Here is a 14485-nt window from a genome sequence, read left to right on the forward strand (position 1 = left end):
CCAGTGGGTTTGTTGCCTCTTCCTGCACTGTATATTATTCATTTATTTTTGTTGTTGTGTTGTATAGTCTTAAATTGTGAAAAATAAATAAATAAATAAAATATTATTTATCTTATTATTTGCCGAGATTCATTCATTTATTCCTTTTTTAACCATATTTTAATTTACATAGTCTAACTTTAAAAATGTGTTGATGTTTATTATAAACACTGAATAATGTATTTTTTTATTTTATTCTTTATATTTATATTTATTGATGTATCAAGATTACATTTATCTATTACATAGAGTATTCATTTATTTCTATTACAATTTGTATTTATTTTTATATTTTACTTTACATAGCCTAACTTTTGTAAATGTTTTTTTTATAAACACTGAATAATGTATTTTTTATTTTATTCTTTATATTTAGATTTATTAATGTATCAAGATTACATTTATCTATTACATAGATGATTCATTTATTTATTACAATTTTTATTTATTATTTTTTTATTTTACTCTACATAGCCTAACTTTTGTAAATGTTTTGATGATGTTTTTTATGTAAACTCTGCACAATGTATTTTATTTTTTTTTTATATCACTTTATCTTTATATTATGATTGACCAAGATGTATTCATTGTCTATTTATTTTAATCATACTTTTTTTATGATTTTTATGTTAACTCTGTACAATATGTTCTTTTTTTTAAATACTTTACATTACTTTATCTTTTCATTGATCAAGATGTATTCATACGTTTCTATTACAATCTTTTATGCTTTTGATGTAAATCTGTACAATGTATTTCATTTCATTTTTATATTACTTTATTGTAATTTTTCATTTATTTCTATTTCTATTATAATAAATAAAAATATTGTTTTATGCTTTGAAGATATTTTTATATGTGAACCCTGAACCTTCTGCACAATTTATTGTATTTTTATTTATTTATTATTATTATATTTCAACTTACTTGTACTTTATCAGGTGTTCATTCAATAGAACTCTGTTGTAACACTGTATTGATTTTTTTCTCAATGGGCAGGTCCGGAGTGACGTAACAGCTCCATCAGCGAATCACAAGCGTCCGATTGCGGATAATCTTGAGTGAGCACAGAGCTGCAGAGTTGTTGCAGCAGTAGACATAACACGCATGTGTACTACTTTAGTCTGCACATGAGCTGTTAATTAACTTTCTTTCACCAGTTTTACACATTAAAACTGAGATGAAAACATTAGTTGTAGGAGTTGGCGGGTAAGTGAGGATTGTAAACGTTATGTGTTGTTGTGTTGACCTCCTTGCATGCATTTTATTGTTCTCCTTCTGTTATTTTGCCCCTATGAAGCCTGTTGAAACTCAGATAGCATTTTGCATGCTTAAGGTTTTCACACCACATAGGCTATATAAGATATAAAGTGGAAACAGTTTTCATAGTTACTTCATACTTTATTTAAGATGCCTGTTCAGGTTCTGAAATGTTTCTTGGTGGTTATGTAAGACAGGGAGACAAGACAATAGGTCACAGAAAGGCACCAGGAAAAATGCATTAGCCTCCTATTAAATTACATGTTGAAGTGGGAGCAGCAGGGACACCAGCAGATCAATACAACATGTGACAACCATGTGGCAGATAAGACTGATGATAAGAGATGGTTACTTCCATGTGTCTAACATGTGTAGCAGAGTCCTGAGAGTCAGAGGGAGAAATCAGATTGCTCAGGTTTTTGTTTTTCTGACATTAATTCACTGTATAGAAGTGCTGGCAAGTGTTGAGAAAATGAAGGGTTAATAAGAAAATAGGTGTTTAAAAGCCTGAAATTACAACTATTTTCTTTGCATTCATAGTAATTCATAGTTAGAAGATGTTTTACATTTTTTATGATGTCAAATTAAGTGTCGGCTCATGCACACCCTGCAGACAGGTGTGTAGAAAAATAAAATCAGGATGTCTGATGAAGGTGTGTGACTGAAATGTTGCATTATCAAATAGATTTAGCGCCAACAGTGTACAGGATTTCTTTACTTTCTTTTGCAATATTTCCCAATATGACTTGTCACGTTCAAATAATAACTAACCGTGTTGAAAGCAGCGGTTCAGTTGGTTTAAAGTGTGTTGCACTTCTGAGTGTGGTTTGGTTGCACCTCTGACCACATACAGTACAACAGTGATGTCACAGTGTAGGCGTTCTGATTACAGCCTGACTGATTTTGGAGGCTGATACAATATTGACATTTGAGAGTTTAAAAAACATGACAACGATAGATCAGGCGATATTTGTCTACATATTTTAATTAGAAATCATTCAGTTTGTTTTGTTTTTTACCAAAGTGTGACATTTTACAGTAGGGCCGGCTTAAGGCGTAGATAGGCGGTCGCCTAGGGTGCCACCTAAAATAAATAAAAAAATGCAAACACCAAACACTTTTAAACTAACAGTATCGGACCAAGTTTTTATTTATCTGACAATAAATACAGTTATTTATGAAAATAAAAGGCTTAATTTTTGTCTTGAAAACCATTGGGATGTCTGACGCCTAAGTCACCAAAAGGGCTAGAGCCAGCCCTGTTTTACTTTTAGAAAATAAACTAACCCGATACAGAATTTTGAGGCCGATACTAAAGAGTATAATAATTCTGATAATGTTATCAGTCAATATTCCTTTTTTTCTTTTACATAAACAAAATAACATAAACAAACATTTTCGAGGATCCCTTATATGTGTGTTTTCTGTAAAATAATTTGACCAAGATGTGTACTGAGCAGGACATTTTACAGTTAAAAAAAAACAAACATTTCTGTGCTGCTTATTATTTATCAGTTGGCACATACGCCGGCAATGATATTTCTACGATAAGCTGATATCAGCTGATACATAAGCCCTGCCAAGGCTCTGGTACTGACACACCCTGCAGTACACTTCTACATCACAGCAACAAGGTTTTTAGCTGCTGCGAAATTGCTCTTTAAAGCTCTCTAATGGCTATTGTTGACTTGACATACGCAGTTATCTCAATCAAGAAAGTTGTAGATTTGAGTTTTGAAGCAGGTGAGTAAAAGAAGTAACAATTTCAATGTAATTCGTACAGCTTTAAAATGTTGTTAGTGATATGCACTGTTTTTCTTTCAGGATAACCAACGGAGGAAAATCCACTCTGTCTAGGAGTCTACACCAGCAGATACCCAACAGCTATCTCATTGCACAGGATTCATATTTTAAGGTAGATCATATCATCGCTTTCACATTTTATTATTTATAATGGGAGCTTGAGTGATCACAGTGGATGCTCTTTTCTTCAGGATGATTCTGTGGTACCAGTGGACAGCAATGGGTTTAAGCAATATGACAGTAAGGACACTTTATTTAACTGTTTGTTCAAGACATCAACATTTTCGGTGCAGCTGTAGTCCATCTATTCATGCATCTGAAAATGGTGGGATGCAAGGGATTAGCTACCATTAAGGACACTACTGTCATGTCCATGGTATTTTTCTGGGAATTTTGGAGTTTTATCAACCTGGGGAGGTTGCAATGGTGGGTATGTAAATGTCTTTCTCCAATTTATTTGAAATTGAATACTTTAGACCAAGAGAGAAAGAAAAAAAAATAAAGATTCATGTTTGGAAATAAAATAAAGATGTATGGAAAATATACAAATAAATAATTAACTGAATAAATGAAACAAAATATCCTAATAATTTAAAAGATTTGGGGCTGCAACTAATAATCTATTGATTCTTTTTTAAATAATACTCCTTGTAAAATGTCATAAAATAGTGAAAATATTCATTAAAATTTAATTCAAATGTTATGAAAACAACAGAGAAAATCCTCAGATTTGAGAAGCTGGAACCAGAGAATGATTGGCATTTTGCTGATAAATGACTTGATTGCATTCTGTGTAAGCGCTCGATGCTCTCCACATGGACACAATGATGAGCGATGTCGACTCGTGGCGAAGAGATCCTGAGTCGTTCTTGAGGCTGCGAGGCCTGAAGCCAGAGCACACGACACCATCAGTGGATGAAGAGGTGTATGTGCTGATTGTGGAGGGCTTCCTCATTTTCAACCACAGGTACATGGGGAGCTTTAGTGAAGCTACTGAGTTTATAATTATATATAATATAATAACAAATGTGAAGTTTGTCCAGACATCCAACTTTTTTTGGAATGTAACCAACCATTCAGTTGTGGTTTATCTCTTACCATGATGGCTAACTGTTTCCCAGGATTTATTTGATGATATGACAACTTATCTCTTAATAATAATACAAATAAAATATAATATACCAGATCATAATGCTGTAACTCTCTGTTTTTTTCTTTCTGTTTTACTTTTCCAGGCTTCTGAATGAGCTATTTTACAAGAGATACTTCATGGAAATACCGTATGATGTCTGCAACAGGAGACGAAGGTGTCAGATTTTTAAATAAATACACTATCTTTCCTGTTTTACCTTTTAATGGATTTCGCTTAATTTCCATGTTTTATGTTTAAGTTGCAGTAAACAAAAGGCAGAGAGAGAGAAAGTTGGCGTCTTCATGTTTTTACCTCTGTTGCTGTCTTTGATTGACAGTTCGAGGGCGTACACGCCTCCTGATCCTCCTGGATACTTTGACGGACACGTGTGGCCGATGTACCTGAAAAACAGGCAGGAGATGGAGAGCACGGTGTCTGAGATTAGTGAGTGTCCAGTTAAAGATGCCACGAGATGGGATAAGAGCTGTGATTTACTGTAGCAGTTAGGGTATTTATGTGGCTGAGACCTAAAAAAGTATGTTAAATAATGAAACTATAGCAGATTTACTAAATGATGAAATAAATGACATCTATGTGTTTTTTCTCAGTATTTCTGGATGGACAGGAGCCAAAGGAAGAACTACTGGCTGCTGTGTGTAAAGATGTTTGTCAGGAAATAGAAAGGCTCAGGGGTAAGTTGCAAACAATATTCAACAACACATCAACAAAACAACAAATTATATGAAAGTCATAAGACAAAATCAAACAAATTTCTACCAAATCTGTGTTTTTCTTTGTCATTTGTGAATGTTTTAAATTTAAATGTATGAATGTTAATGTGATTATGGAGAGACAGGCTAAAACTTGGATTAAGTCTTCAAGACCTTTTTAGTTAGGTTACTTAAAATATTGTATTTAAAAGAAAAAACTACTCATTTTATTTTGTGTATTTTGTTTGCAGAGAAAGATTGACATGGTCTGGATTTGATTTGTTTGCCTTTTGAAGATGGAGACTGCTGCTCACATGGATGTCAGGAAAGTTAATTTCTTTTTACTAATGTGTGACTTAAGGGACCAAACCAAGTGTTGATGTCTATGTAAAACCTATAATAGTTAGTATTGCTGAAAAAAGTAAAATACTGTGGATGAGAATTACCTGATGCTGTAGCATCTAAAAAAATAGTTAAGCTGGAGACTGGACAGAGACTGCGAGGATCACAGAAAACCTGATGACTTTATTTAGTCATCAGGTTCATGACCGTATTTTAAAGTCACTGGGAAACCTAAATATTTTTAAGTTTTTCACAAAGTTGATGCTGAATATAGTCGATATAGTTGATATCTTACAATGTTTCTCTCACTGCATAGTTTTTTAATAATGTACTGAGGATTTTGATTCTAACATACCTGTAAATATTAAACAATGATCGTGGCATACTGTGGTTTGGTGAGCATCATTTTTTTGTTTTACATGATTTGTCAAAGACAACAACTGTGAATTTGTACCATTGGTGGCAATTCATCTCCACCTGGTGGTTGACTCTGATACACTGGAGACAGACTAGTGACCAACTTTATTTTATTCTCTGTGCAAAGTACTCTATGACCTGAAACCAAAGCTCTAATCAACTCTTATCATCAGCAAAGACACATCACAGCAGAAAATCACATTTTAACACTTACGTTGATCCAGTCATTTATATTTTATTAGATTGTTGATTATTGTTAGAATGTCCAATCTATGTGCCCCAACGTCCCTATTGACCCTCCAGCCCCAACAAACACCCTCTGTGCATCGTTCACCCCGTCGCCTCCAAGTTCCCATTAAGTACAGTGCACACAGCGGACTACTCATGGCAGGAAGAACTGCAATAACATTTCATGGCCTCCGATTTTTTTGTGCGTCAAGTAGTTTGCTGTAATTCGATTGAGAATAACTTTAGTTAGGAATATCCAACACATGAACATAATATAAACTAAAATAAAACTGAATTATCTCCTTTACAAAACATTAGCTACTAATGCAGGATCTGTATATAGTGTACTTTAACCCAACTAACATGTCGTTAATCTGGGACTCTCTGAGCTCATGGTCTGTAAATTCCCACTTTGCCCTGTGGAGGATTTTACCACTGATTGTGTGTAAGATTTTGTTGAGCTTGTGTTGTTTCACACTGGTGTTCTACCAGCACCCCCACAAGGACTTTAACGCACATTTCTGCTGATTCAAGTTATTCCACTGTTGCACTGTTGAGATACACACAGCAGCATTTTACTACCAAATGTACTTGAAACTAAAACGTCAGCCTGTGATGGAGAGGGTTTTCCAAAATGATGCATCTCATATAATCAAGTTATTGTTTCATTTTGCTCCCTTATAAAGATATGCACATAATACTATCCAAGTATAAAACTGATTTTCAAAAAATGTCCATTTATTTAATAGACAGAAACCCCTGGAGTGATGTTCCCGGAGTCTTTGTCAGCAGAACCAGAACCCTTTTTTAGAAAGCTTGGCCTCAGAGCATGCCTCTACAATAAACTCCCTACCTTTAAATCCTATAAATAGAAAGCCTGCTTTAATTTTCACACTGAAACCTGTCTGACAGCACTTTGAAACGCTAGTGAGCCGTGTGACCCAAAAGCTGCTTACTTAGACGCTCACATGTAACTTCTAGGAACTTTGTGGCAAAAATCTCCTCTGACTAAAGAAGCTGTGACCATTTCCCACCACACTAAATGCTAGAAAATGTTACCAAAAAGTCCGTGCTGTCAGCAGAATATTTGTTTACGTCAGCAGTCAAACTTGCTCTACCGGCATGCGCAGACATGTAGATCTGGACATTCCTAACTTCCCTGTACTGACTATATCCTCCTTTAACTCACCACATATATATACGTTTGCTGCAGCTTCTTTCATAAGAACAGGATCGTATCTTTTTAAATGCTGAATCAAGCCCTGGTTGGTCACTGGAAATTGAGATAAAAGCATGTCCAATACATATGTGTGGTTGTTTTTTTCCTGCTACTTCTGTTGCAGCAAAGCTATGCCGGCTAAACTGCAGCAGGAGGCTGTGAACAACAGACCAGTCATCGGTAAGTGAAACTAGAGATAAAGAGAAGTTTAGTTTAAAATGTAGAACAAATGAATGTTTCTTTGTAACTGTTGAACTTTCACAGCTGCTGTGTTTTTGTCCCACAGGTATTTTGACTCAGATAGTTTCAGAGGAAGACATGAAACCTTTCGGGACCACCTACATACCTTCCGCCTATGTGAAATTCACTGAGTCTGGGGGCAGCAGAGTGATGCCTATCAGGTGGGTTGAGTCCTCTCTAATGTTGTTTATAACTGTACAGATCAGACCATAATCATACCATACACATTTCACTGGAGCTTTTTTGATGCATGACCTGTCAATTTCAGTGAGCAGGTTGCAAAAACACTGGCAATTGTGGAAGTAATGGAAGATAATTCTACCTATTCATAACCACTTTTTTAATCTGCAGAATAAAAATGTATACAGGACTTCTTTAGACGGTAGCATCAGACTAATGTTGAGTTATTTTAGGGATATACCGGTATTGACGATAACCTTGAAATATTGATATCATGTCAATACACATATGATAATATCGTAGAAATAATCTAGTGGCTCTTAAATCATTTTATATATACAGTTATGGGTACAGACTCTCTCTCCATCTCCCTACACTTGCACAATAAACAAAGTTAAAGATGAATTTGACTGATTTTTTTCTTCTTCAAATCTTCTATAGATATCGCGATATTATAGTTATTGTGAATTATTTTGGCCACAATAATCGTGGGAATGTAAATGACATTATTTGGATGTTAATTTGTGATTTTATCCGCTGTCACTGTTGATATTTGTGGAAAAAGAAGAAGTGGATTTTCTGTCACCTTTGACTTTCGTGCTGTCTAAACAATGTAGAATAATATAGTAAGGAAGCAGCACTTTTCGTTTTGTTTGTCTTCCACAGATTGACTCTCGATACCGCTGAATATGAAGACATCTTCAAGAAGATAAATGGGTGAGCTGCGTCACCATAAATGTGTTAGAAGAGGAAAAATACTTTTATATCTTAGATAAATACACTCGTTGCATTTTCTTAGTCTGTCACTGCTCTAACTGTGTGATGTCTGTTTAGCTTGCTTCTCATCGGGGGAAGAGCAGATTTGGAGACATCAGACTATGCCAAGGTGACGAGGATTTTTTACAGACTCGCTCTGAAGGTTTGTACAGCCGAACATCATTTTCATTGTTTCTCCCTCAAAGGCTGCAACTGTCTCTCTCTCTCTCTGACTGAAGGGGAAAAATCCTTTTTTCTGTTTATTATCTGTCCTTTTAATCTTTTAAATTCACCATAACCAGAGTGAATTTACTCAAGTATTGTGCTTGAGTTCAGTTTTGAGGGACTGTTCTTGCACCTATCTTGAGTAATTTCATTTTATAAGACAATTTGTTAACCTCAGAATTTCAAGAGAGAGAATAGTCAAACTTTTTACTCCAGTACATTAAAGTTATTGCTGCTATTGTAATTTGCATCCTTAGAATTTGCTGGTAAAATATACAATAAGCTCATGTACAGCTCCAACATTACAATAATTTTACTATCATTAATCCATCACTAATTTAATACTCTGAAAGGAATCAAGCTTTGCGCTGAGGACTAACATCTTGTACTTTTCCCTACATAAAAATTTAAATGCAGAACATTTACTGTTACCGGAAATTTGCTTTTCTGCCACAGCCTGAACAAGATTTTATCCTAATGCTATTGAGATGAGTTTTGATTTATTGTTCCACACACAAAAAAGTAAAAATCCTGATTCTGTGTGTGTTTCAGGCCAATGATGAGGGGGACTACTTCCCCATCTGGGGTACATGCATGGGCATGCAACTACTGACTGTGCTGGTGGCCGGTGAAAACCTACTGGTAGAGACTACAGCTCAGAACGTGGCGCTGTCCCTCAACCTAACCACAGGTTACAGCTTACTGCTTTACTGTTGATGTCTTTATGTGTATCTTTTTTTTAAGGTGAAGTACAGCCTCAATTAACATTTTGAATTTAGAGAATATGTTCAAAATAGGGCTGTCAATCGATTCAAATATTTAATTGCGATCAATCACATGATTTTCCATGATTAATCGCAAATGAATCACACATGTTTTATCGGTTCAAAATGTACCTTTTAAAGGGAAATTTGTCAAGTATTCAATACTCTTATCGACATGGGAGTGGGTAAATATGCTGCTTTTATGCAAATGTATGTATATATTTATTATTGGAAATCAATTAACAACACAAAACAATGACAAATATTGTCCAGAAACCCTCACAGGTACTGCATTTAGCATAAAAATATGCTCAAATCATAACATGACAACAGCTGTCAGTGTGTCAGTGTGCTGACTTGACTATGACTTGCCCCAAACTGCATGTGATTACCATAAAGTGGGCATATCTGTAAAGGGGAGACTCGTGGGTACCCATAGAACCCATTTTCATTCACTTATCTTGGGGTCGGAGGTCAAGGGACACCTTTGAAAATGACCATGACAGTTTTTCCTCGCCAACATTTTGCCCAAGTTTGGAGCATTATTTAACCTCCTTCACAACGAGCTAGTATGACATGTTGACACACGTACTAATGAATTCCTTAGGTTTTCTGGTTTCACATGATACCAGTATCATCAGCATAAAACTGAGCCCACTACAACCTCCGGAATATCGACTGCGCTAATGCGTTAAAGAAATTTGTGGCGTTTGCGTAACTTTGACTGCCCTAGATCAAAATAGATAAAAGATGTAATTGTTTGGCAACATTTTGAGTAGAACTGCATGCACTGAATCGTACCACTTGGTGTCAGTAGAAGCAGGTTACAAATCAGAGGGTGTTTTTGTCTTATAATAATGTCATTGTTTGATGAAACCTCTCATCTTTTAAGTTTGTTTTTTAATATATATTTCTCCCTGCAGAGGCCAGCTCTAGTAGGATGTTTGAGGGTTTCCCCGACAAACTTATGAAGGCTCTGACTCATGAACCTCTCACTGGCAATTTTCACAACTTTGGAGTTACAGTGCAGGTACAGTAAATCCCTCCTCAGGTGTCACTGACTGTACAGTATGTTTCACTTCCTGCTGGGTATTTTTTGTTATTGTGCTGAGAATTTCTGACACGCAGGACAGGACCTTTTGACTCAAAAGGATCATTGAGACATGCAGGAAATTATAAATGTATATACAGTAAATGAACAATCTGCAGGTACAACAATCATTAAGCGTTACAAGATTCAAGAGTTTTTCTCCATACACTGTGTGGATAATCAAGGCTGGATTGCTAATCCCAGGGCCCCAGAAACCACCCAGGTGCACAGTTTGGCAATTGGTTTGTGGTAATTCGATTAATTATGTCCTTTAAGGGAAGACACCCCAGGTGAATAGGGTAAAAAATGTAACAAATAGATATCACCATGATACTTCCCCAGATGATTACTTATATTAAGATAATTATTTTTTGTATTACAAGTTTTCTGAATTTTTATGTTTAAATATGTAAATGAGGTATTATCTAATGCTTACTTTTGGTGAATTTAGGAAAAATCGACAGACACAAAAAGACAAAGTGTAGTAAAATAAAAACCTAAATGTGTATTTTGTCCACAAATTTGTTACAGTTATGTATCCTTAAAAATGTAGAATATTATGGAGCATTAAAATAATAACAAAAGTTAATACATAAATAATACTGTAACTATAATAAGACTGTTTTTCTTTCAGACCTTCCAGGAAAATGAGAAGCTGCAGAGTTTCTTCTCAATGCTGTCTACAAACATTGCTGAGAACGGAGTCCACTTTGTCTCAACCATAGAAGGTAACAAAATTATTTTTATATTAATTTGACAAACATACAGTATAATCATTGCTCTGTAGCAGAGTAGTTGTAATATTTTTTTGTTTCTTCCAGGTAAAGAATATCCCTTCTATGGAGTACAGTGGCACCCTGAGGTGAATCGTTTTCAGTGGAACAGAAAGAGTAACTTTCCTCACTCGGCTAACGCCGTTCAGTTATCTACTCTGCTGGCTGACTTCTTTATCAACGAAGGTAAGATGACAAACACACAATAACAATAATTACTGATCGTATCATTGAGTATTAACTATGGTTGTCTATTGAATTTCCATAAAATATCATAATATATATTGATTATGCAATAAAAGTGACAAGACTGAAGAATGAATCCATATCGACCAACCCTAGTATTGAGCTAATATTTCATTTTAACTGTAAACACATTAAATGAACTCTGATAGGTGCTGAATGATATATATAGATTGATTAAATTAACCTTATACAACATATTATCAGGGTTTCATGGGCGCTCATCCAGGGGTCCAGCATGCTAGTGGGCCCTTGCATGTGCAAAATACATTTTAATTTGATTTGGAAAGTCCCATTATTATCAGGTATGAGCAATTGTCAATCCAGCTAATTGTCTATTGAACAAGATGATGATAAAAATATGAAAAATGGAAATTATATTAGTGCTTATATGTTACTTTACACAGATGTTGCCCCTTTGTCAGTGTTATGCAGGTGGAGGTTTTAAAAAGAGAAAGAATACCTGTAAAAAACTGCAATGTGAAAGGTTGACAATGTTCATACATGTATATATTTTGAGACATTTTTGCCGTGCAATTTATGCCGTGGTAGCTATCCCTTTAATATGTATCTCTGGTGGTATAAGACTGTTTGCAATGCTGCAAATCAATGCATCAGTGTGATGCAGTACATTGATTTGTCAGGTATTTATTTCACTAGATTAAGCAAAAGATAAAAAAAACATAATTGTATGGTTATTATTTCCATAAACTCAATGGATTTTCCGGAATATTTACAATATCACAATATATATTGATATTGCAATATAAAATTATATATACCATGATTTGGGCCCTTTGAGATTCAACACCCGGTCGCAATAAACAACAAATAAAGATTGATGAATGATGAGAGATTAACATGAATAACATTCTTGGGTTTAGAAAAACAGACCAACAATTAAAAGAATACAAATCTAACACTGAACACTTCTTTATCCTGTTCTACCCAACTGCCCCATCGAGATGATTCATCTATTGTTATCACATGCATCTCACTTCTGCTTTGTTTAGGAAGGAGAAGTTTACATCAGTTTGACAATCCTGAGGAAGAGGAAAAGTCACTGATTTATAACTACACACCCATCTACGCTGGAAACTTCACAGGATATGAACAAATCTACTTCTTCTGAAATCTTCTAATGTCTCCATCTGTGTTTCTCTCTGTTCATTTCATGTTCATGTACACGTACAGTCTATGGTGGTTTTATTCACAGTTAGACCTCTAAAAAATACTTGTATGCTGTTATTGATACTAAAGTGCTTATTTTCTTAAATAAACTCAGATTTTTGTCATTTTGGAGATGAATGCCTTGGTAGTAGAACATCCGGATGGATCCTTAAGGGAAAGGGGGCGTTTGTGTGTGTCATGGGTCATGTCCACTGTATTTTTTTCTGGGTATTTAGGAGTATTAGGAAACATACATGCTGCAATAAAACCAACATTTTGTGGATATTACAGATCCTCAATATATATTTAAATTTGACTACATGGAGACCAATAAAGAATGATTTGACCAAACTATCTGACCACAAAGTCCATCTAGAAGCAGTTCTGGAGCTTCCGATCGTTCCACACGATCTTCATCAGCAGATGGAGTTGTCATGTCAAATCTAGATGTTCAAATTTCCGTTTCTTGTGATCTTTTACACGGACTTCTCTTTCATGTCAAACTTGAGACTGAAGGTTCATTGTTGACCTTGGAAACAGCAGCTGACCAAACAATCTCTCCACAATGTCCCTTCAGTATTTCCAAGGTCAAGAATGAACCTTCAGTCTCAAGTAAAGGATTCATGAATTCATTATTTTGAAACTGCATTTAGACCTTCTTAAATGGAAATTAAATGTACAGAAAATGTAATTGAACAGTTAACTGAATAATAGAGGCCGCCAGTATGTGGACGTCTCACTATAGTTCACAATATGTACTGAAATGATAAGGGCCTAAACTAGCGGCGATGAAGGTCGACTGTTGAACTTCAACACACTGCAAAGACTACAGCCATTACTACAGCTGTTCATTCTTCACGTTGGAATCAGTTACACACACAAAAAACTATTTGGTCCTTTCAACTGCATCTCATGGTTTTCATCAACAAATAAATGCATTCCCTGCTTCACCCACTGAGGAAGACGAAAAGGTTGAAAGTTGACTTATGAGTTATGATTGTTTTTGTCAAAATAGTTTTTATTTACTAGCCTTTATTAGTTCAATCAAATGACCGTAACAAATTAATAATTACCATTTAACGGCTGCAACTAAAGATTGTTTATATCATTAATTAATTTAATAATTATTATTTCATCTTATTGTTTGGTCTAAAAACTATAGTGACAAAATTATGAATCATTGCTATCATAATTTCAGAGCCCATGGTGATGTTTTGTTCAACCAACAGTCCAAAACCATTCAAAAATATTAAAGGTCCAGTGTGTAGGATCTGGCTGTATATCTAGCGGTGAGGTGAGGAGATTGCAACCAACTCTCCCGTGTTTCAAGCGTGTTGGAGAGCTACGGTGGCCGACGCGAAAATGCAAATGTCTCTCTCTAGAGTCAGTTGGAGCAGAGCCAGTGTGTAGAGTGTGTGTGTACATGGGAAGTGAGTGGTGAAACAAGAGAGAAAGAGTGGCGGTGGCGACGGTAGCGAGTAACGTTATTGACTCCGGCCAATGCAGGAAAAGATAACATGTTTGGTTTATCGGTTCTGGGCTACTGTCGAAACATGGCGGTGCAACATGGCAGACTCCCTATGTAGATATAAACGGCTCATTCTAAGGTAACAAAAACACAACGATTCTTATTGTCAGGTGATCATACACTACAGAAAAAATACTATTATATTGTATTTCTGCCAATAGATCCCCAAATGTTACACACTGTTCCTTTAAGTTTACAACCACATAAAAAAAAATGGATAGAAAGTGTTGGAGAAAAGGGGGTTCATAGGGGTCCACAAGTAAGTTTTGCCCCAGGGCCCCCCTAGAGTGGTAATCCGGGCCTGTACCATAGAGGATTTTGACTCATGACCTCAGTATTCTTTCTCCTGGCAATAATTAGCCTGTA

General features: G+C 35.4%; 2 protein-coding genes across 2 annotated transcripts; both read left to right on the top strand.

Moving 5' to 3' along the window:
• The first annotated feature begins 1115 nt into the window (after nucleotides 1–1115).
• nmrk1 (nicotinamide riboside kinase 1) lies at nucleotides 1116–5669 on the top strand. The gene is made up of 8 exons (XM_037779131.1): nucleotides 1116–1248; nucleotides 3124–3214; nucleotides 3294–3342; nucleotides 3901–4069; nucleotides 4338–4409; nucleotides 4572–4678; nucleotides 4843–4926; nucleotides 5196–5669. Exons 1-8 carry the CDS (start codon nucleotides 1220–1222, stop codon nucleotides 5204–5206), a joined length of 612 nt encoding a protein of 203 aa, XP_037635059.1. The 5' UTR covers nucleotides 1116–1219; the 3' UTR covers nucleotides 5207–5669.
• A 1422-nt stretch (nucleotides 5670–7091) lies between these two features.
• LOC119493643 (gamma-glutamyl hydrolase) lies at nucleotides 7092–12883 on the top strand. Its single transcript, XM_037779130.1, has 9 exons — nucleotides 7092–7330; nucleotides 7437–7551; nucleotides 8237–8287; nucleotides 8405–8489; nucleotides 9104–9242; nucleotides 10239–10345; nucleotides 11040–11133; nucleotides 11227–11364; nucleotides 12435–12883. The coding sequence occupies exons 1-9, from the start codon at nucleotides 7225–7227 to the stop codon at nucleotides 12551–12553; spliced, it is 954 nt and encodes a 317-aa protein (XP_037635058.1). The 5' UTR covers nucleotides 7092–7224; the 3' UTR covers nucleotides 12554–12883.
• Nucleotides 12884–14485: the final 1602 nt, after the last annotated feature.

The sequence above is a fragment of the Sebastes umbrosus genome, chromosome 8 (assembly GCF_015220745.1).
Source record: "Sebastes umbrosus isolate fSebUmb1 chromosome 8, fSebUmb1.pri, whole genome shotgun sequence".
Taxonomy (NCBI): domain Eukaryota; kingdom Metazoa; phylum Chordata; class Actinopteri; order Perciformes; family Sebastidae; genus Sebastes; species Sebastes umbrosus.

What these genes read in the sequence shown, in the direction of transcription:
- LOC119493643 (XM_037779130.1), top strand. Translation starts at nt 7,225, where the DNA reads ATGTCCAATACATATGTGTGGTTGTTTTTTTCCTGCTACTTCTGTTGC. An exon ending in GTCCCTCAACCTAACCACAG is followed by an intron (nt 9,243 to 10,238) that starts GTTACAGCTTAC and finishes TTCTCCCTGCAG; the next exon opens with AGGCCAGCTCTAGTAGGATG. An exon ending in ACTTTGGAGTTACAGTGCAG is followed by an intron (nt 10,346 to 11,039) that starts GTACAGTAAATC and finishes TTTTTCTTTCAG; the next exon opens with ACCTTCCAGGAAAATGAGAA.
- nmrk1 (XM_037779131.1), top strand. Translation starts at nt 1,220, where the DNA reads ATGAAAACATTAGTTGTAGGAGTTGGCGG. An exon ending in TGGGTTTAAGCAATATGACA is followed by an intron (nt 3,343 to 3,900) that starts GTAAGGACACTT and finishes ATTCTGTGTAAG; the next exon opens with CGCTCGATGCTCTCCACATG. An exon ending in GAGCACGGTGTCTGAGATTA is followed by an intron (nt 4,679 to 4,842) that starts GTGAGTGTCCAG and finishes GTTTTTTCTCAG; the next exon opens with TATTTCTGGATGGACAGGAG.